At 38.0% G+C, this 22,652-nt stretch overlaps 1 protein-coding gene and 1 pseudogene across 1 annotated transcript; one reads left to right on the top strand and one right to left on the bottom strand.

Annotated features, from left to right (window-relative positions):
* Positions 1-4,905: 4,905 nt before the first annotated feature.
* Positions 4,906-22,227, bottom strand: NDUFA12 (NADH:ubiquinone oxidoreductase subunit A12). Its single transcript, XM_039874106.1, has 4 exons — positions 22,040-22,227; positions 21,065-21,147; positions 19,283-19,370; positions 4,906-5,178 (listed from the first exon to the last, which is right to left on the bottom strand). Exons 1-4 carry the CDS (start codon positions 22,123-22,125, stop codon positions 4,998-5,000), a joined length of 438 nt encoding a protein of 145 aa, XP_039730040.1. The 5' UTR covers positions 22,126-22,227; the 3' UTR covers positions 4,906-4,997.
* On the top strand, positions 10,827-10,945 carry LOC120611809 (uncharacterized; annotated as a pseudogene).
* Positions 22,228-22,652: the final 425 nt, after the last annotated feature.

Raw genomic sequence — 22,652 nt, 5'->3', positions numbered from 1 at the left:
TCTCTCACAAAAATTGCTCAAGGAAACATTTTCAGTTTTTTATTTATAACTATTCGCATGCTTTAACGTTATTCCCCACAAGGGCTTTTACTTCCTGAAATTTCAGGATTTGAAGTTCAGGTTTGCTGCCGAGTCATTATCTCACCTCTAGCAAAATTATTAAATCTGATCAATACTGGTTTACTTCAGGTGGAGAGTAGGTGTTCAGTAGATGCGGAACACATGGATTATTTACTGGGAGAATTTTGTTCATGCCTTTTCTCAAAAAGGAAAAATAATTACTGTGAAGAAAATAGAACAAGCAAATTTATATGAATAAAATTTTAAAGTAAGAAATGTCAGGGGAGCTACTTTAGGTTAGATGGACACAGAAGACCTTGCCGAGGAGATAATACTGATAAAGTGAAACATCAATGATACAAAAGAGGGAGCAACACAAAGATGTTACCGTTCCAGGCAGAAGGAACCGCAAGAACAAAGGCCTGAAGACAAGAATGAACCTAGCTGTTTAATGAGATGCAAATCAAAAACCACAATGAGATACCACTTCACATCCGTTAGAATGACTATGATCAACAAGACAAGAAATAACTGTTGGAGAGGATGTGGAGAAAAGGAAACCCTCACACACTGCTAGTAGGAATGTAAATTGGTGCAGCCACTATTGGTGCAGCCAGTATGGAGGTTCCTCAACAAATTAAGACTAGAGTTACCATAGGACCCATCAAGCGTTCTTCTGGATATCCACCTGAAAATTTTGAGAACAGTTATTTGTAAAGATGTATGTACCTCGATGTCCATTTCAGCATTATTCACAATAGCTAAGACGTGGAAACAACCTAAGTGTCTTTTGACTGATGACTAGATAAAGATGTGGTACATATATACAATGGAATACTACTCAGCCATAAAAAATGATGAAATATTGCCATTTGCAACAACATGGATGGACCTAAGTGAAGAAGGTCAGATGGAAAAGGACAAGAACTGTATGATTTTACTCAAATGAACCAAATAAACTTATAGACACAGAAAACAGAAAACAAATGAACCAAATAAACTCATAGACACAGGCAACAGTATGGTAGTTACCAGAGAAAAAGAAGGCTGAGGGGAAGATGAAGGTGGTGAAGGGGGTCAAAAATATGGTGGTAAAAGGAAACTAGACTTTGGGTGGTGAGCACATAATACAATGATGTATTATGAAATTATAGTCCTGAAACTTGTATGTTATTAACCAATGTCACCCCAATCAATTTAATTAAAAAAGATTAGAAAGGTTGGTACGACTGACATATGGTAGGTGTTAAGAGAGAAAAATGAGAAAGATGATGTCTGTGAGGTAAATGGGCATGTTAGGAACACAAGCAGGGCTTCTTGCAGACACGAGTTCATGGCCTCTTTCCTGTGGTTTCTTGGCCACAGGGGCATTATTCTATGTATGACAAAGCAGAAGGCATTCTTAAGCCCATGAATGTGGGTGTTGGCCAAGGTGTGATGGACAAGGCAAGCCAATCTGAACTCAGAATAACATTCTATTTCCATGAAAACAAATCAAGCTTCCCCTGCAAATGGACGAAGTCCAATGAAATGAACTTGCCACCGTGATGCTGCTGGCCTTAGATGTGTTTTTTATATTGTATTCCCCCAGAAGCTAATGCTGAGACAAGGATTTGTGCTTATGATGATTGTAAACACCTGGCTGCTTTGCTCTAAATCTCCCTGGATTCTAGGTCCAATCTTCAATGTTCATTTGCAAAGCCCTTCCCAAAACCCTCACACCAATTTTCAATGTTACTCTTTTCAAGTCTCTGACCACCTAGCTAGTTATTGGTTATAGAACCTTTCGTTTAGGTCATGCTTCCTTCCAGTCAAAATACATGATAAAAGGCATTGTTTGAAATCCTGCCTGCTGATTCCTGCTGAAATTATGCCCTCTGCTGTCCTTCAAGAGAACTGCTGATAGAGGCTGTGATATACAGTAGCACACTTCCAGCTGGTAGTGCATATTCAACAAGATCTATAAACCAGGCTTGACTTTTTTTTCTCAGTTAATTGGCCAACAATTCTCCACGAGGGCAAAGAGACTGATAGGTAGGGGCAAGGCGTGGCAATAAAGTAGTTAAAGGCACAGAAGGGGAAGAAATCTGCTCAAACTAAATGTGCCCTCATGGCCTGCTCTGGTCCCATCTACCAGGTGATGGAGTGTTACCGGAAATGGTCAACTTTATGAGTAGGTGGATTGGATAGCACCTGGTGTTGCATGGTCTCCAAATTACCAGTAGCAAATTGGAGCTACTCCTGAAAAGGAAAATAGTAATAATCTTCCTGAAGGTTGGGCTTGCTCCAAAATCATGTGGGTTTCCTTTGTGATTCTTCTGGAGAGACTTGTTTCTGACTTCAGGAAGTATCCCAATCTTCCAAATATTTTGAGGTCCAAAGAGCAGAGCTGCTTGGATGGCAGCCTAAGCCTCCTACGGGGACTGTTTTTATGCTGCCAGCTTTTCAAGTCACCTAGTAACTACATAAGTGCAAAACCCTTGTGTGCTATATATGCTGTCCTTAAAATCCAGGGCGCCACAAGGTATTGTGCCTTCCTTTGTTGTAGAATGGGCAAGATGTAGCAATTGGTTCCTAACCCTGGAGGGACTATCTCAACATGTGCTAGACCACTGGACACCCTTGCGGATATTACTAAGCAGTCAAGTGCCTATATTACTAGGAGATTCGGATCTCATCCTTTGGAATACATGTGTCCTACCAAGGTATTAATGTAGCTGGTATTTCCTACCCTGTATCAACGCAGTGGACTAATGTGACATCCAATGGTTTGGTGAGGCACTGAATGTCCTTGTGCAGCAAACGGCTAGAGTTGACACCTGTGGGACAGATTTATAAAGCTATTTCTGTTCATGCCAGGTAAAAGCAAACTGCTAGTGAACTCTGCAAACCAAAATGGATAAAAATGCAGTGGTTAGACCAATCATTACATACCAGATGTAGAGGCCATACTAAGTTGCTCCAATAAAGAGTCCATTTCAGGAATGACAACTATAATTCGGATCACATCAAGAGTTAAGTTTTAATGTAGAGTCCACTGTCATTCTCCAAGACCCAGCAATCTTTCCCACTGGTCAAATGGAAGTACATTGTGCATTTGAGAATATAGATTACCACATTTGTATCTTTCTACCTTTTGATGGTTGTACTGACCTCTGTAATTACCCCCAAAGACATACTGCTTTTTACTTATGACTTTGGGAGGGAGGGAATGCTCCAATGGCTGCCCCTCGACCCTTCCGTCACAGCAGTATGTACTCCTCAGGACAGGGAGCCAATGTTGAGATTCTGCAAAGGATGTACATCCTATCTACACTTAGGAACTGAGGAAATAAACCATGGGATGGAAGAAGGGAAGAGGAATTGTGTCCCAGCGGCCTTACAGTGAAATGGGGTCCAATCTCCCTCCCATAACCACCAGGGGCCATAGTGTTCTCGATCCCCGCAAAGTTGGTGCTAACTTGGAAAAAGTATAAACTGATCCCTAGAAACTATGGATATATTTGTCTTTTCCAAGGATACATCCTCTAAACGAGTAGCTGGGTGGAAAGTTCATAATATACATCTCTATTATTATAGCACAGCCCTTAAATCAAGGGTTCTGATCCTGAGAATTAACTCAGGTCTAGGAATTAAGAGAAAAGCCATGATCTTCTAGCTTGATTCAAGTCTCTATTGCCTAAATCTACAGTTAGCTTTAAAAAAAAAAAAATCAGGTTAAAACCTAAGTTAGCTGCCTATTGCTTTCATTCTTAGAGATCCTAAGATTACTTAACCACAGTCAGAGATGGTACAAGTCAGACATTTCCTAATTACCACCTCTTTCCACCTTCTCCTTCCCCATAAAGACCACACCCGACATACCTGACAGGACACCTAGTTGCTCACAGGTTTCCCTTGCCAGTCTATTCCTCATGGCATCAGAAGGCAGTGTTTTAGGCCCTGACAGAAAAGCTAGGAGGTCCCCTATAAGTAACCCGAGGAGGGTAGCTAGGTCATAAAATTGCCCAGAATTTCACTCCACGCCTTGAGATTTGAGAATCAAGGTTCAGTCTCCCCCTTAAGTCATCCAGTACCCTTGAAAGTAACTATCTGACTCCATAATCCTTGCTTTCTTCTTCCATCACCATTATATTGTTCTACGGTGGCTGCAAACCAGTATCCAAGGACTTTAGTCTCAGGGGCTCATGGATCCTGGTAACTAAAAGCAATAGTTTGATAAGCTATTTGAATACGGAAACTGCAAGCTTCTATCCAGAATACAGAGGGATGTGGCATTGCCTTTCATCCTACCCAGACATAACCAATTCCAAAGATCCCTCATTTCCCTGAACATCATTTCCCCTACAACTCAAGCTCTGGGACCAATCTGATTATTAAAGTTCTTTTGTTTGTAAGTAATAACAACAAAAAAAATCAGTGACCATAGTAAGCTTTAAGAAGTAATAAGAACATTGGATGGATCCTGGGATAGTTCACAGATCCAAATAAACTGTGAAGGAATCAAAGCTCAGGAAATAGGAAATCCTCTGATAACCTTCTCTTTAGAGAGAGCTACCATAAAAGCCATCTGGCTCTGATGACTTAGAGTCTGTCTCTCCACGCAAGTTTCAAATTCCCATGAGATCTGTTGGGCTCAGCTCAGCTTTAAGTCTTCCCCTACCCATTAGCTACGGCAGTGAGGCAGGAGCACAAAGCAGACACGCCACTGGGGCAAGGGCAATCTATAAACCAGGCAGTCACCCCAAGGGGAGCCTACTTCAATTACCTTTATTTGTAAGCTTCTATTTTGCAACTGATAAATGACAAAGATAAGGGCAAAAAGACAGAAAAGACAATACTTAATCAAACAATTTTAATCAAGTTAACAATAAGCAGTAAAAGTGCAATTACATGAAAAGCCCCATATTTTACATGTTTAAATTATTTTTCATTCTTTACTTGTAAGGTGTTGAAGGTGGGACCCACTCCTGAATCTTCTTTCTAGTAGTGGAATAAGGTACATATTGTTCTGGAGTGCCACTCACGTTGAATTTATGGTTTGTCCAGATGAACTTACGAGGAGTAGGTGGTTTTGTTGTTGGAGGATCATCAGTCATGCAGTGAAGCCAACGATGCCTTAAAGAGGGGAAAAAGACAGTTGATGAAGAGGCAGTGTAGCGTGGTGGGAGGAGGGTTAAGAGGGTGGGTCTGGAGCTATTTTGTTCATTGAGCTCAAATCTTAGCTCTATTACTTACTAGCTCAATTTTTCTAAGTCTTAGTTTTTTCATTTGGATATCCTAACTTCTTAAAGATGGCATAAGGATTAAATGATAAAACACCTAGGAAAATTCCTGTCCATAGTAGGTATTCAACAAATATTAGCTATCGCTATTATCATTACTATTTCATCAAATCTAGGACACGATCTATTTTAAGATATCCCATTATTTTCTGTATCTCTGAGAAAAATGCCACCAATTAAACTGACACTATTAAAATATGTATCCTAATTTTAGATGTGAAAATGTATTTTAAAATTGATGAAATACAATACTACTGTGAGATGCTAGAGGCTGACTGTGGAATTTCTGCATGCTCAAGGTGCTCTGGCTCATGAAGCTGTATTTTGAAACACAATGCTGAAGAGGGTCTCTGCATGCATCTTAAATTCAAGTTTAAGTCTGACCACTGTAGAACATATAATTTGTTATATTAAAATTATTAAACCACAATTCAAAGTTCACAAGTGTTTCAGCTTTAAGTGTTTAACCATTTAATTTCAAAGGATATTTGTTGGAAGGTACGAGAAATCTGGCCTAAAAGAAGGAAGTTGAGTGCTTCTTTGGAGTACACAAAGAAATGTTTTTCTAATGACAGCGAAAAGAAGAATCAATGTCCAAGGGACAAAGAGTGGAAGTGAGCAAGAAGCCTAGCTGAGTTTATATGGTAAAGAAAGGGAGAGAGATTCATCCCAGATTGCCCAAGGCTTGGAGCTCACAAGACAGAGATGGCCCTACGAACAAAAGGGAATGAGGAGACAGGTATATAACTGCAGCTCCAAGAAAAAAACCCAACAAGATTTCCCAGCTATAGAGAAAAGGGCAAGTGGAAGAGGTTTCAGTAAAATAATTAAAAATAAAGTTGATAAGAAAAATTTATGATGCTATCTAAGTTTAAGAATATTTGCTAGCAGTAATTTATAGAAGCTAGGCAACTGACTAAAAAACCAGTAAGAACAGAGATAAAATATTATTGCCGTAACTATGTCTGTCGCTAAAGATAATCAGCTAACACAATGGAGAATGAAGAAGTCTGTACACACTGGGCTGGTGTCTCTGTTATGTCCTCCAAAGCAAACCGGGGATTAGTGAAAATAACCTGGACCGATCAACCACAATTAACCTAAGCTCTGAAATCCCGGGAGATGTTGGTGGTGATCAGACACTTAAATTACAATCAATCGATAGATGAAACAGGGTTAGGATTATGACAGCATCTAAGTATCTGCCCAAATCCTGAGAGCCAATCTATCTAACCCCAGGTTGGGACTGATAAATTTAACAAATTTTATAAAACAAAGATAGCTCATTACAAGATAGCCGACTCAAACTTTGTTATCTTAGTAACTACAATTTTTAACTAAATGCAATTCGAATCAAAATTCCAATAAGGTTTGACAATTATAATTCTAAGGATAAACTGAAAGAAAATTTTGAAAACTCTCATCAGGAAGGCTGACATTACCATACATTAAAGTCTCAAACATTAAAATGGTATAAAAACTGGTATAAAAATACGACAATAAAACAGAATATTATTCTTCAAACAGACTAAAGTATATATAAAGTAAGGCTGGCATTTCAAATTATTGGGATAAGTAAACACTTCTCAACAAATTATGCTGGGATAATTAATTTTGTTGAAAAAAGAAGTTAGATTTCCAAAGACATATATCAAAATAAATTACAGATAAATAATGCTCAGATACAATATGGGTGAAAATTCATATTCCTAAGACATATTGATATTTGTAGAATATGAAGGACCATTTCTAAGTTTAATATCAAAGGCAAAACCCATAAAAAGCTCTGTCTTAAAACTGTGAAAACAAGATTAAAGGATAAAAGAAATGGGAAATATTTGTAATATACAGAAAAGTAGTTCATTTATCATTACAGAAAAAGTCGACTATCCAAAAGGAAAATGTATAAAAGATTAAAAGATGTCATAAAACAGAAAAAAAGAGCCAACAAAGAAGTTTAATAAAGGAAATAAAAATTAAAACAAGATATAACTTTTTACTTGCCAAACTGGCAAAGATTTTAAAAACTAAAAATACCCAGTACTTGGTGAAGTTATAGAGAAATCAACACCCACAGCTAGAAAGCATTTACCCTGAGAGTGTAAATTGAGGGTAATTTGGCACCAGGTACCAAGAATTTATAAAACATGTACATATTCCTGGATGTGAAAATTTTACATCTAGGAACTTGCCTTAAAAAAATGAGGATGTATGGGTAAATGCTTACATACAGCTATGCTGACCACAACTTTATTTACAATGGTGAAAAAATGAACAAAACCAAGAGAAATAACTCATGGCATAACCATATGACAAAGGCTAAAGCATTACTAAAAATTATTTTTCAGAGAATATTTTATGACTTAAGAAAATGTTCACCATATGTTAAGTTTAAAAAACAGGTTATTAATTTATTTAACAATGCTTAGATAGCATTTATAAGTCATAGGCAGCATTCAAAACACTTTACAAATATTAATCCTTATAATAACAACTCCATGGGACAGATGTTATTATTCCAATTTAATATATGGACACCAAGAGTTTAGGTACCTGCCCAAGGTAGTGGAGCTAAGATTCAAACCCAGGCTACTTCTTCAAAAAGTCCACTTATATTAAAAACAAAAACGAAAGGATACATATACAGAGAAAGAGAGGATAGCAGAAGAATATGTATTAAATTTTAACAGTGGTTTGCCTCCGTGTGGTAGGATAATAGGTTATCTTTATTTGCTTTCTTATTTTCTGAATTTTCTGTAATGAACATGTACTACTCTATAGAAAGAAAAAAAGTTATTCAAAAGAAAAATTTTTCTAATTCAAACCAACTAGAAATGGTTTTTAAACCCTGTCCAGGTTATCTAGCTTTTTTTTTTCTTTTGAGACTATAAATTGGTTCTGTCTACTTCTAACTCCATTTCATTTCGTCCCACTTAAGCCATCATTAAAAACAAATCATGCTCTCTAAAGTACTCATAGTTTTGGTGGAAGACTGTCTCTCGGTCTTCCTTAATGGAAATTTTTCTCCAAGTCAATTCCACAACAAGTCATTCACTACAGTTACATAGAGAAGGTTCAAACTGTTCAAGCATGTACTGTAAACTGATGACCTGTGAATACAGTAAAGATTTCTTTTGGAAATTGGAATCAAGAGCAGTTCCTTGTTCACCAAAAATAATACATAGTTTATTTCCACACTGCAGGTATGAAATTTTCCAACAACTCATCGTTGTAAAATGTTAGAATCAATCTTAAATGAAGCACTGAATAGTAAGTGAAATACGTTACATCAATCAAAACAACTAAAACAAGTCTTCTGCTTATAATTAACACATTTTAATGAAGAAAGGTTATAAAGAAACACTCTGTAACACAGGAAAGTCTGTAACACATATAGTTTATAGTTTCTTAGAACAGAACCTCTTAATATTCTGATTTTCAATTCAGTTCAAAGAGTATTTTATAGGATACCTATTACTTGAAAAAGGCTAGATTAAGCAGATATGTCAAGAGGAAGAAAATATTCTCTGTCATTGAGAGATGGCAATTTATTTAGGGGAGTAATACTTTAAAATATTCAAACAAAAGATTCAGTGGGACAAGGTATTAAAAGGACAGGCTGGAATCAGAATGGAATTTAGAGGTAAAACTAGCTTCAAATCATACAAAAGCTACAAAAGTAGTGACAGACATACCATTTTTGGATCAGCTATAAGAGTGAAGAAAACTATTATATCTAAAAAGCAAAATAATGGTTGTTTCAAGTAAAACAGTATATCCACATTCACTCAACAAATATATATGGAGCAACTTCTACGTGCTAGACACTTTTTTAGGCTTTAGCAACACAACAGTGAACAAAGTTCTTATCAAGAAGCTTGGTAGTTGGGGAAACAATAAATTAAATAATATATAATAAAATACCAGGCAGAGATAAGTGCTACCGAGGAAAACACTAGAGCAGGGGAAGCGGGCAGAGAGGACAGGGCTTTTTTAAATAGGGTGGTCGGAGAAGCCCGGGAGCAGGCGCCTGAAAAAAGTGAAGGCATAAGCCATGCAACATCCAGGGAAACGGTGCAAAGTGACTGAGGTGGGAGTGTGCTCACTGTTCAAGGAAAAATGAGAAGGCTGACGTGGCTAAGTCAAGAGCCAACAAGGCAGTGAACAGGACAGTGTATGCTGAGCCTGGCAGGGCTGAGATTTACGTAAGGCCTTGCAGACCACGTAAGGAGTTTTAATTCTATCATGAAAATCCAATGGAGAGTTCTGGGCAGGGATTTGATGTGACCTGATTTACATTAAAAAAGCATCACTCTAATCACTTAGTATGTGGAGAATACTAGTGTATTCCAAGAATGTAAGCACATCAATTGAAAGGCTGTGGTCCAGGCAAGAGATAACTGTGACTTGGATCAGGGTAAGAGTCACATAGGTAGTAATCAGATGTGGAACACATTCAGAAAGTAAAGCAGAAAGAACCTGCTGACAGACTGAATATAGAAGAGTTGAGAATGACTCTTAAGTTTATGGCTTGAGTAACCAAGTCATTTAAATGCTTAGGAACTTTTTGCTTGATATGTTTGTTAATTCACCTATGCTGGGCATTTGAAGATAATTTAAAAAAACTCAAATATATCACATTTATAAATGTGCCTTAAAAATGTTTAAAAGGATGTAATTAACTAAACTTGCAAATGGAGATAACTGTTTAGGAGAATTTAGTCCTTTCCATTAGTTTATCAAACATTCATCAAAGAACAAGAGAATATTATTGTTCTTTATTTTTATACAACAATATTCAATTTATTAATCTTGTTATCCTATTTATATATTGAACCACAAGACTTAAGAACAACTAGGTTTTTACATTTGCAGCTGTAATACATATTAACTTTAAACTCAAATTGCAATTAATTCTTTCTATATACATCAGCCCCTCAGACACTGAAAAACTCAAACTGACAAGTAGAATATTTAGTGAAATGGGGAAAACATCGGTGATATATTAAGTGAGGGGAGGGGGAAAGCAAACAAAATTTTATGTATAATAAACAGATATATATGTACATACGCCCATATATATCTACATATAGTTATTTACAATCACAAACATTCTAAGAAGATGTGACCAATAAACTACAATTTATTCTCCACACTGATTTTTTAAAAGCATTCCTTCTCTACTCGAACACAGACCCTCAAATATTTGCCAAATCAAAAAATGAAATGTTAACAGTGATTGTTTCTGGACCAAGGAACTTGAGTTTATTTTTGTTTCTACCTTGTATTTCTCTAGATTTTCCAAGTTTTCTACAACAGTTGTACATTTTTATAAACCAAAAAATATTTTAATGATGATTATAAAACTTGTTTTAATAACATGGAAAATAGCTTATAATATCAAGAGAAAAAACAGAAAATAAAACTGAATATGATTATGAACACAACAACTACATAAAAATTATTTAAAAGCACTAAAGAGTCTACAGCCATGCCACCCTGAACAAGCTCAATCCCATCTGATCTCAGAAGCTAAGCAGGGTCGGGCCTGGTTAGTATTTGGATGGGAGACCACCTAGGAAGACCAGATGCTGTAAGCATAAGAAATAAAAAATAAGGGACTGTAAGCCGACAAGGTCCTTGCAATCTGTGAGGTCAACCAAGGGTAGCCTCGCCTAAAAACAAACAAACAAATAAACAAACAAATAAAAACACTAAAGAAAATATGCCAAATGTTGACAGTGGTTGTCTCTTAAAGGGCTACGTGCATTATCCCTGCCTCCTGCCAGATTCTCTAAATGTTTCTCTCCTATTTTTTTCAAGAACAGATTCCATTTAGATTCAATAAAGGTCATATTGCCCAATCAATATGGATACGTCTCTGCCCTTTTCTGACTCAAATCCCTCAGCAACAATCAATACAGAGAGCCTTCCCATGTTGAAATGCTAATCTCTCTTGCCTTTCCTATTTCTTACCTTGCTAGCTACTTCTCATTCTTCTTTGCTGGTCTGACCTGTTTTAAGCTTTAAATTTATACATTCAGCTGTTTACCTGACATCTGTATTCACTTGGATTTTCGACAGGTATCTCAAACTTACTACTTTCAAAAAAGAGGCTTCTGATTTCAATCCTCCACACCTCTCCCCCAACCCACCCTTCTCCCAGTCTTCTCATCTGAATGAATAATACCACCATCTATCCAATCTCTCAAGCCCAAAAGCTATGAATCATTTCTGATTATTCTCTATCACCTCTGAATAATCCCCCCCACCTGCCTCCCTGTTTCTCTACACAGGCCCCTAGAATATCTTACGCCAACTGAAAAAAAGCTAACCACAATATTAAGTATCCTAAATTCATTAACCTTAAAAGAACAACAAACGTTTGTTAATTTTACCATGGAAAAGGAAAAATCTTTAAGGACAAAATTATTTCCTGTTAAAAAAGAAAACTTTTTAACATACACTACTATTTTTAAAAGAATATGTTTATGTATTACTTGAATAATTTAACCATTAATTTTAATAAGAAAAAATCAATATACAAGGAGGAGAGACTGATGCACTACATGGAGGAAGAAGACGTTATGTTACATAGAAATGAACGGAAGGTGCCACCAAGTGGGAAAAAAAGTATATACACAATAGAGAAAAATCTAAGCAAGCCATATATTTTTTAAAACTTGGTTCAAAGAATTTCAGTTCCAATACTTCAAACCACACACAAAAAAATCTTTTTCTCCTGATATAAGTGAAAACAGTAATTTTATACTATTATGCATAAAATAACCCAAACTTTCTACCTTTCTACCCTCAACATTTCACCTTGTCAAATTACATCTAGACACTGGTTACTTACTTGGTTTACTAGAATAAAAGTGAAAATAAAGAATTTTGTGTGTTACTGTATGGATAGTGGCAATTAGCTTGCTTAAATTAAGGCAATCAAAAGTGGCTTAACAGTATTTGCAACCTTCTGAAATACTTTGATTATTCTATTCCATGAAGTTAAACTAATACAAATTCCTGAAAGAATTAAAAATCTCACTGCTGATGCCATAAGTATTACAACTCTGAGAATGAAGATACTCTAACAAGGAAAAATAACAGACACTAAGTTATGGTACATTATTAGTCTACCAGCTAGTATTCATTAAGTGACTATAAACTCCAAGGTAGCAAGGACTACGTATTTTGCTCACTACTATGAATGTATAAACCTACTAATGCCTGACACATAGTGGGGTGTTCAATAAATATTTGCTGAATGAATAAACTTGTAAGCTGAGTCCTGTGCTAGGTTCTATGCAAAAGTTTTTTATTTTTTATTTTTGAGGTATGTGTAGACATTTGTACTACCATGCATACCTTTTCTTAATCTGTTGGTAGACCTAGCAGCCTTACTGGCTGCTGACAGATTCAAAGAAATGAAGGGCCTGAGACAAGATAGATCAAATGAATTCATTTTCCCTACAAGACTTCTAATGTTTCTACAAGATTAGGGAACATTAAGTGAGCCACAAATGTTCATTAAATATATTCCCTGATTCTGTCAAAAATACTGATGCTTCTGAAGAGAAATCCTTCTCTAGGTGAGATTTTGCAGCTACTGAACCGACAGACTCATTGACTGTCATAGACCACACTTGGCATCAGATGACTCAGAAGGACAGAGGACAAGAACCAAAGCTTGCCAGCCAGACAGCATCAGGTGTCCCTATCAGTAGGAGTCTTCACAGCAGTTCATGCAAGTGACAGCTCACCCAGCCATCCAGGAGCTATTTTCTTTGATTCTCTAGATCAACAATCCCCAACCTTTTTAGCACCAGGGACTGATGCTCCAATGAGAATGCCTGATGATCCGCAGTGGAGCTGAGGTGGTGATGCTAGTGCTGGGGAGCAACTGCAAATACAGATGAAGCTTCACTCTCTCACCCACCACTCACCTCCCGCTGTGCAGCCTGGTTCATAACAGGCCACAGATAGGTACGGATCCGCAGTCCAGGGTTTGGAGATCCCTGCCCTAGATAATACAGCACAGGCTCAAGAGAGATGAGAGCCACAGCAGGCAGGTGCAACTAAAAAGCGTAAGGCTTAAAAGCTTCATGCTTCACAAGAGCTGACATCTCTAAAAACAACTCCATAGGCACTGCTTCAGGATTCCCATCCCCACAAGGGACAAGCCAGCTCTAAAAACAGCAACACAGGGAAGCCCAAATGTAGCTAATTCATCAGGCATTTATAATTCCTCTCAATCCAAATGCAATTTACCAATCAAGGGAAAATTTTTATCTCACGATATGGTTTATACAATATAATTTGATTTCTAGGGTAACAGAGCTAAGCATTAAACTGAAGGTCAGATTCTCTTTACCTTTATATCCATAATTCATAAAGTTAAACTGTATTCTACACCAGGTAAAATCACGCTAAAGTCCTATCTCCAGCATCAACCTCTACCCTGACCTTAAGATATGTTTTCTACTGTCTACCCACTATCCCCACTTGGTTGTCTAACAGGAACCTCATTCTCAACATGGACAAAGTAGAACTCAATTATCCCTTCCAATTCTGCTTCCCCCATCCTATCCCATCTTCCTCATCTCAGTAAATGTACCACTAGTAGTTCAGGCCAAAAATCTTAAACTCATCCTTGACAACTTTTTCCCTCAAATTCCAATCTATCAGCATATCCTGTTCACTCCATCTTGCTTCAAAATACATCCCTTGGTAGGCAGCCTCCACTGATCACACTTAGGACTATTTATGTAGTTATCTAGAATGGAGGTGAAAGAGGCTGGATAAGGTGTTAGTGATGTAGGTTGTGAGATTTGGGATTGTATCAGTTATCTAATACTGTGTAACAGATTATCCTGTATTTAGTTTAAAACAGTAAACGTTATCTCACAATTTCTGTGGGTAAGGAATTTGAGTGCAGCTTAGCTGGATGCCTCTGGCTTAGGGTCTTTCAAAAGGTTATAATCAAGATATCATCTGGGGCTGGAGTCATGTCAAGGTTTGACTTGGGAAGGATCCACTGCCAAACTCATTCACGTGGCTGCAGACAGACCTCAGAAGATTTGCTTTCAAGTTCACTCACGTGGGCCTTTCCACAAGGCCACATCATAACATGGCAGCTGGCCTCCCCAGAGGAAGCAATCTGAGAGTGAACGAAAGAGAACACCCAAGATGGAAAGCACAGTCTTTTTAAACCCTATCTCAGTAGTGACATCTCACACTTCTACTGTATTCCATTTATCAGATGCTTGTAAATGATTACCCTACTTCCACTTGGCTCCCTTCCTCTATTCACAGACACTGCAAAGATGCTTTGAAAATCTAAATCAAATCAGAGTCCAAAGCCATTAGGTGGGGTCCAGCAAGGCAGGCATCTGTGCTTGGCACTGGGGTGGGGAACTGGGAAGGAAGTGTGTTGTAGCAGCTCAGTAAGGTGTCAGATTCTGCATGCAGAGAGAAGGGTGTCCACACAGGGAGGATAGCAACCTGGTGTGGGGTGTTGGAGGCAAAGTGAAGTAAGGAAGAAGTCCAGTGAGGGAGGCAGGATGGCAGTAATGGGAACTTAGTTACATTGGTGGCATTGATTAAATAAGTAGCTATGTTAAGTGGCATTGATTAAATAAGTAGCTATATTAAGAAAAAAAAATAGAGTGGCATTGATTAAATAAATAGCTATATTAAGAAAAAAAATACAAATATGGAAAGAGAAAACTAGAATATAACCAATGTTGGACTAAAATCGGTGGCATTGCTGTGAACTATGGTTTTCAATATACATCCAGAAAAAGATATAGAAATAGAAACACACACACAAACACACTCATTACATATATTCCTTAGATTGTCCACTGAGAGGGCGTGGGAGGGCTGACACCCCAACAGCAATGAACAATACTGCGCACTAAGACCTCAGTTTTTAAATGTCACTCTCCACTAAAAAATCACAAGCGAGAAAACAAAACAAACACAAGGCTCCTCTGAGAAATGACTGTGGATGAGAAAATATAAGATGAACCTAGAACATCTTTTGTTGGAAGGCAAGAAACTTCTCCAAGAATGATGGGGACATTTCAAAATGACTCCAAATGCAGCATGAATGGGTTCCCATTGAATCAAAGTGAGTTCAATTTGAGCGAGAAAAAAACCAATTACAGTATCGTATAATCCACTGATTAAAATAAAAGTTCATACTAATATAAATAAGTACACTGAAAATATGATGAGTAATGAGAGTTATATAACCTCAAAGTATCTCTCCACAAAATGCTAATTAATTGCAAAAGGAAAGTAAGTAACTTCAGAATGGAGAAAACTGGCTTGACACACCCTAATCAAGTGACAGAAGTTACACTAATGAGATAAATTTAATAGAATGCAACAAGAACTGAACATTGCTTCTGCGACATTCCTGCCAAAGATGTATAGCCTGAATCTAGTCATGAGAAAACAGTGGAGAAACCCACATTGAAGGACATTCTACAACATAATTGGCTGTAATTTTCAAAAGTAACAAGGTCATAAAAATCAAGGAAAAGCCAAGGAACTAATTTGGTGTGAAAGAGACAAGAGAGAAATGAAACACACATGAAATACATGATTAGCTCCTCTTACTACAAAGGGCACTGCTGGGACAACTGACGAAACCTGAACGAAGTCTGAAGATTAGACAGTAGTGATGTATCACTGGTAATTTCCTGACTTTGATGGTTATATTGTGGGTATGTAGGACAATGTCCTTGTTCGTGGGAATTACATGCTAATGTATTCAGGAGTGTTAGGGTATCATTTTAGCAACTTACTTTGAAATGATCCAAATACTTGTAACTCTTCAGAAAGTCTGGGATTATTCTCAATTTTAAAAAATTATAAAACAGATTATACTATCTTACCTTCTAGTGACTTCGAAAGAAATTTAGGAAAAAAGTCAAAGTGTTTACCATGACTTACAAGATTCACATGATGTGGGCCCTTGCTATTTCTGCTACCTCACTTCCTAACATCTTCCTCTCATCTATTCCATTCCAGCCAAACTGGCCATGTTGCTGTTCTTTGAATACAAGCGAAACATCTCAAACCACGGGGCTTTCGCACCTGTGATTCCTGCTGCCTGGAGCTCTTCATCCCCCATCCCATTGCAAATGTCATTTCCTCAAAGAAGTCTTTCCTAACCCCAGTGTAAAAGAGCCACCTGACCCTCCCATGCTCCTTATCCCTTCAGGAATGCCAGCTTCATTATCTTCCTTATGTTTATTGTTGCCTAAAATATATAACATATTTGTTTTTCTGCTTCGTCCCATGAGAGCATGGACTGTGTTTTATTGACTGTTGTAGCCCCCGCACCTACTATAGCTCTTAGCATGGTAAGAAACACAAAAAACAGTTATTTGAATGAATAAAGATGATAAATTGTATTTGTTATTCATTACTCTCTATATAAGATAATATCTGGCTCTCTAATTGAAGATAAATCAATGCAATTTCAAATTTATTCATGAGTCAAATCAAAGGTAAGAATCCACAGATTTAGAATTCCACAATGCATGACACTCAGCAAAAGGGAGTCTGAGAAACAAACAGCTGAGCTTGTCCAATATCACTTCTCCCTACAAAGACTCTTCACAGGCCTTTAAGCTTCCCTTACAAACAAGAGTCATCAAAGGTACTCAGCCCTTAGGAGGCTCCCCTTCACAAAGAAATTCAGCTCTGAATCGTCGATTGCCCTCAGGCACCTGCTAGAGTGATACAGATATAGAGTGTTAAGAAGCTTGCAGCTTCTTTTCATGCGATGTCAGACCATATAAAAGGACTTGCTTGGCTTAATAGTACTCTTATCTTTTCAAATTCTCTATTTTATAATTTTAAATGTTTTATCTCACATCACTGAAATCGGTTTTCTCCCCCACTCCCTCAAAATACTGACCCTGAGCACCGATGTTAGATGAGTGTCCTCAAAGAGATAGACCTGAATATGGACAAGACAGCCCACCAGCCTTCTACACCCTCCCAGGACTAACCCCACTCCAAAAACAATCAACTAAACAAATACAAACTAGGACACCTCGCCTCCTAAAGCTGACATTCCACTGTGATACCTTGGTCTCAAAAACAGTGCCCCTGACATATCGAATGCCTCTTTGGAAAAGGCAGACTGCTCTACACCTAAAATCACAGCTCCTCAGAACTTAACAGAACCATAGGTTATTATTTCCCATTAGAAAAGAGCACAAAATCCAGCCTCAAATGTACCATCAATGCTGCTAAGAGCCAATCAGTTTTATTATAACAACAAAATCCAATAACATGGTTTTCAAGCTACATTGCTGATGTGGCTCGATGTAGGTAGTATACCAGAGGTTGAAAACTGGTTGAAGGTAAAATCTTACAAACATGTTTGCTTAGTTCACACAATATTCTGAAAAACTATTCTATCCAATCATGTAGCCTACTTAAATAAAATTAAAAATTCACTTCCTTAGTCACATTAGCCACATTTCAAAGTGCTCTGAGCCACATGTGACTAGTGGCTACCCTATTGGACAGAACAGATATAGAATATTCCATCATCTATTAGATAGTGCTGTATTTAACCTGACAAATATTTTAAGTTAACATTTAAAAAGCAAGAAATCTCACAATAAAATACATATTTCCACTTTTTCTTGAAAAATCCTATCTAGAAACTCCCGGCTGAATTTTTACCTGACAGAACTAGGGAGAGATGAACAGGGCTGCTGCTCTCTTGGATGAAGTATGTGCTTTTCAGTTCTTTGCAGTCCTCACCACTCCCTAATGTCTCATATCTACACTTCACTCACTCACGGTACATGCTTGGATTTCTAATCGATTCTTTAGAATGGAAATGAATACTCTGAGATTATCCCAGTTTCTACCTATTTCTGATGATCAAGTTTGACTAAAATGTCACAGTTAACCTGATACACTTATTTCTAGTTTTTGGTGAAAATTTCTAGACTAACTGGAAATGTTCTCTAGAGATTAAATGTATATCAACCAAATGGTATAATTTTAGCATCTATGGAATAGATATCAGTACTTGGCTTTGGAATATTTTATATAAAATTTAGTAATTCAAGTAAGAGCATTTAGAATTTCATTTTAAAATAGGTAAACATAAACTCAATTTTTAGAGATCTAAGGAATTTGGGGGCTCTCACTTTACATGTGAGAAAATGAAACCCCACACACATTAAAGAACTTGCTTAAGGTCAAACTGCCAAATAAGATCAGAGCCAGAGTTCTTGCCTTTCCCTTCCCCCATAGCCAGGAGATAATGTGACACAGTTTTCCCCTCAAAAACAGCTACACTACTATATATCCCAATATATAACACGGCGTTGACATACCTCCATTAAGAGATAATGTCTGTGTTCTCTCCTATTAAACCTGGGCGGAGTTTTCTAATTGCCTTGACCAATGGAATACAGAATTGATATTGGATGATTTCCAAGACTAAGTCAGACGAAGCAATAGGGCTTCTTCCTGGTGCTCTCGCTCTTGCCTCAGGAAGCCCAGGCTATATGAGGGTGTTCCAACCCAATGCCCCAAATACGTCTCCAGCTAACAGGCAGCATCAACTGCCAGACAGTGAGTGAACAAGTCTTCAGATGATTCCAGTATCCAGCCTTTGTATCTTCCACCTGAGGCCTGACACTCTGGAACAGAGATAAGCCATCCTGGGTGTGTCTTGTCTGAACTCCTGACCCAAAAAGCTACAGGAGATAAACACTTACTGTTGTTTTAAGCCACTAAATTTTAGGGTAACTTGTTACACGAGCATCCCAACTGGGACAGATACTTTCGGAATCACTGATTACCTTATAAAGAGATATTCAACAAATAGTTGTGTAATGAAACAACTACTTCCAAGCCAAATAAAAGAAAATTTTGACTTAACTTACCATTCAGGGGGCACCATGCTTCCATCCACATCCCAGAATGTGTTTTTGCCATTCATTTCAGTAGTATATATAACCCATCGGTGACGGCCTGAGTGGAAAGATCAACATTTAGAAGGATGCAAGAAAATAAACACAACCTTAAAAAAACATAATTGCATAAAATCAAAGCAGACAACCTTTTTATTAAGATAAGACTCTTACGTGCTCTAACTTAAGAGAAATGCTAGGGGAATAGCACCCTGGGTATATTAGAGAAAGCAAGCTCCAGGAAATGTATGGCAAGCTTTTATCAACAGCCTGGCAACTGTCACAGCAAAATCTCTGCACAGGGACTGAGATTCACTCTGTGGGTTGGGCTCAGGCCCTTCCCCACGGTGAAGAATCCTTGCTTTTCCTTCAGTGCCCCTGCCAAGAGAGTGGCAGAGAGGGTAGGTGAATGTATTCACAGCTGGTCAGAGAATTCAGGAGAGAAAGTGCTCCTCTTGAGACTGGGGCAGGAGAAATGTATTCACAACTATCATACTTGAATTATGTGTTTCATATAAATATTTTAAATGACCACCGGAAATCTGTGATTAGATATAATAAGCAAACACTACAAATGATGGTTAGATAAGTAGGACATCTCATGTTATCAAACAGTATTGCTGCATTCTTTATTTAACAAATTTCTGCGTAACAGTTAGTTGGGGGCCTACCCACAATTTATAAGACTTTCTATTGGGTCCTTAAGTTGGGCAAAAACCTGAACTCCAATGAAGACTTTGTCACTTCTTAGTGGGTACAAGGCAAACTTTATGAGCCTCAGTTTCTTTACCTATTAAAAGTGGCTGATTATACTCATTTTAAGATAGCTATGAAAATTAAATATCACACACATAGATCTAGTTCAGCATCAAGCATGAAAGTACATAATAAATATTCATTTCTTCTACTTCTTCCTCACTGCCCCTAACCTCCAAATAGGTAATACTGAATTCTTCCCTATAATAGATTTTAAACCAATAAGCAAAAGGTAATCTGCATTTACTTTACAGAGTTTTCCTATGTCAACATATAATCAACAAATACTGACTAATGCTATTTAACACGACCTCATTTAAAGAAACACAGATTTCAATCAGGATTTGCTCCTTCTACTAGAGAAATCAATTTTGAGAATAAGTAACTAAAAGTAAACTGTAATCCAATGAGTCAGGGAAACATGAAGAGAGATGGAAGAGACCTTGGGAAAGGTTACATAGAATCAGACCATGCCGCCGACAGAGCTGGGCCTTAACAATATTGCAATGAATATATCAAAATTTTAAATACACATACTCAGACTCAGCAATTCCACTTCCAGAACTTAGCATATTTAAAGAAATGAATGTGGATATAGTTACAAGCAAATTCACTGCGTTGTTTCTAATAGGAAAAGGCTGAAGGCAATCTAAATGTCTATCAGTAGTGAAGTGTTTGAAAAATGATTCTTCCATACAATGGAATACTGTGTTGCTATTGAAAAGAATGCCATCAAAAAAATTCAAATATGAAAGCACAATATCCAAACCAAAAGAATGCTATAGATACATCCAATTTACTCATATGAAAAACTGTACCATGATTTTTAGTAAAAATATTTTGGTTTACAAAGAACATGCATAACGTATTCCCATGAAATAAAAAAAAGTATAGGTAGGTTTATACATTCTTTAAAGCTTCTTGTATATTATGGAAAACAGATTCAAATCAAGTCTCAATCTCACTCCAGTTATTCATATCCCAAAATAGTGAACTCACCAAAAAACTGCTTGTTGTCTTCATAGTATTTATTTCCATATTTGTCTTCCCCCACTAAGGTACCAACCCTCACATCATTTGCCCTGTCGATATCCAAAAGAAAGCAAGACATTTTAGAATTATTGTTTGTTCAAAACACAAACGTAAATAGAGTGAGAATACCAACTTTCACAAACAAAGGCTGCTGTATCAGAACAATGAGGAGATGCTTGGGAATGGTCAATAGTTGTACCCTTCTAGCCTTCGTCTCTAGGCTCACACCACTCACTGTGGAAGAATCACCTTTCAGGTAAGAGCTCTAGAATAAGCTGCTCATGTTGTTCCAGTACCATGTAGACACAGCACAGAACATTGAGCTGATATATTTAAATTACATGAACTATATAGATACAATATCTTCAAATTACAAGACTTTTTATCTACTATCCCTAGGTTATGAGGCACTGGAGTTAGCAAAAACCTTCAGAAAATCAGGAAGCCAAACTATTTCATCGTAACATGATATGAATATCCTGGCTTCCATTCGACTCTGGGTCTCTAAATCGGCTTCTGCGGACGATACTGCTCGTCCCATTTAACGAACGTCAGGACTAGGAAGGGCCATTATGGGCACCTCGTTCAACGCCTTACTGTACAGAGGAGAAACCTGAAGGCCAGTGAAGGGAAACAAACTTTCCCAAGGTCACATAGTGAGTGTTCGGCAATGCTAATTGCTTTCTAGGAGCAGGATAGGGGTGCAGCCTAGATGTCCTTGCCTCGATGTCACAGCGCTGCCTCTCGAACTGGCTTTGGAACTGTTTCTGGGAGACCCCTGGACAGAGACTTCGGCCCGATGGAAGAAAAGCGGAGATTGGGCCGGTTGTCCTTGACCAGAACTGCAGTTCATCCAAAGTGATCCAAACCCGCATCCCTTTCCAAGAACCCAGCCAGCGCAAGTCCAGCCCAGAGGTCAAAAGTATGGCTCTAGCTGCCTACCTGAATAAAACTCGTAGATATCCTCTGAGGCCGCCATGGCCGCTGACCTGCTGCAGGCCGCGCTTCAGCACCTGCAGGAACTCCATCTTGTCCCGCAGGGCTGGCCTCCCGAATGCGCCGCTCAAAATGCACCAGAAGGAAGCGAACACTCAGCTGCTGGCGGCCGACCTCCTAAGGTTCCCCCTCGCGCATGCGCGCGATACGCGAGGTGGTTCTACGCGTGCGCAGAACTGGTGCTGCCCTGTGCGACTACCTTCCTAGTGCCGAAGGCGCGTGCGATTGGTTTCCTTAGGAAGCAAAGGCGCGTTAAACTTTTACCAGTTCTCAGAGCTTGCGTTTACAGGACGGAGCATTTGGTGTAAAACTCACCTAGACTAGGCTTCCCCAGGCTTCCCCAGGTGAAGGTACCTCCTTTGGGGACCTCAGTTTCCTTATCTCAAATGTTTGGCTCACACTACTTCAAAAATCTTTTCTAGTGCCAAATTCTTTAGGAACCAAGATGCCATTAAGGAATTCAATATTGAGCACATAATGATATTGAGTACACATAGTAGCGTTGTATAGGTAGCGAAGCGAGGAGGAATAGAAAAATATAAGATTATCTGCTCTTAAG

This window comes from Pteropus medius, unplaced genomic scaffold (assembly GCF_902729225.1).
Source record: "Pteropus medius unplaced genomic scaffold, Ma_sr-lr_union100, whole genome shotgun sequence".
Lineage (NCBI taxonomy): Eukaryota > Metazoa > Chordata > Mammalia > Chiroptera > Pteropodidae > Pteropus > Pteropus medius.
Note: the sequence above shows the minus strand (reverse complement) of the source record. Positions and strands in the feature narration are given on the sequence as shown.

Excerpts from the sequence above, each read along its gene's own strand:
- NDUFA12 (XM_039874106.1), bottom strand. The coding sequence starts at position 22,125 with ATGGAGTTCCTGCAGGTGCTGAAGCGCGGCCTGCAGCAGGTCAGCGGC. Across the intron at positions 21,148-22,039 it reads TATCTACGAGTTTTATTCAG|GGCAAATGATGTGAGGGTTG; the intron begins GTAGGCAGCTAG and ends GGATATCGACAG. Across the intron at positions 5,179-19,282 it reads AGCATGGTGCCCCCTGAATG|GCATCGTTGGCTTCACTGCA; the intron begins GTAAGTTAAGTC and ends CCCCTCTTTAAG.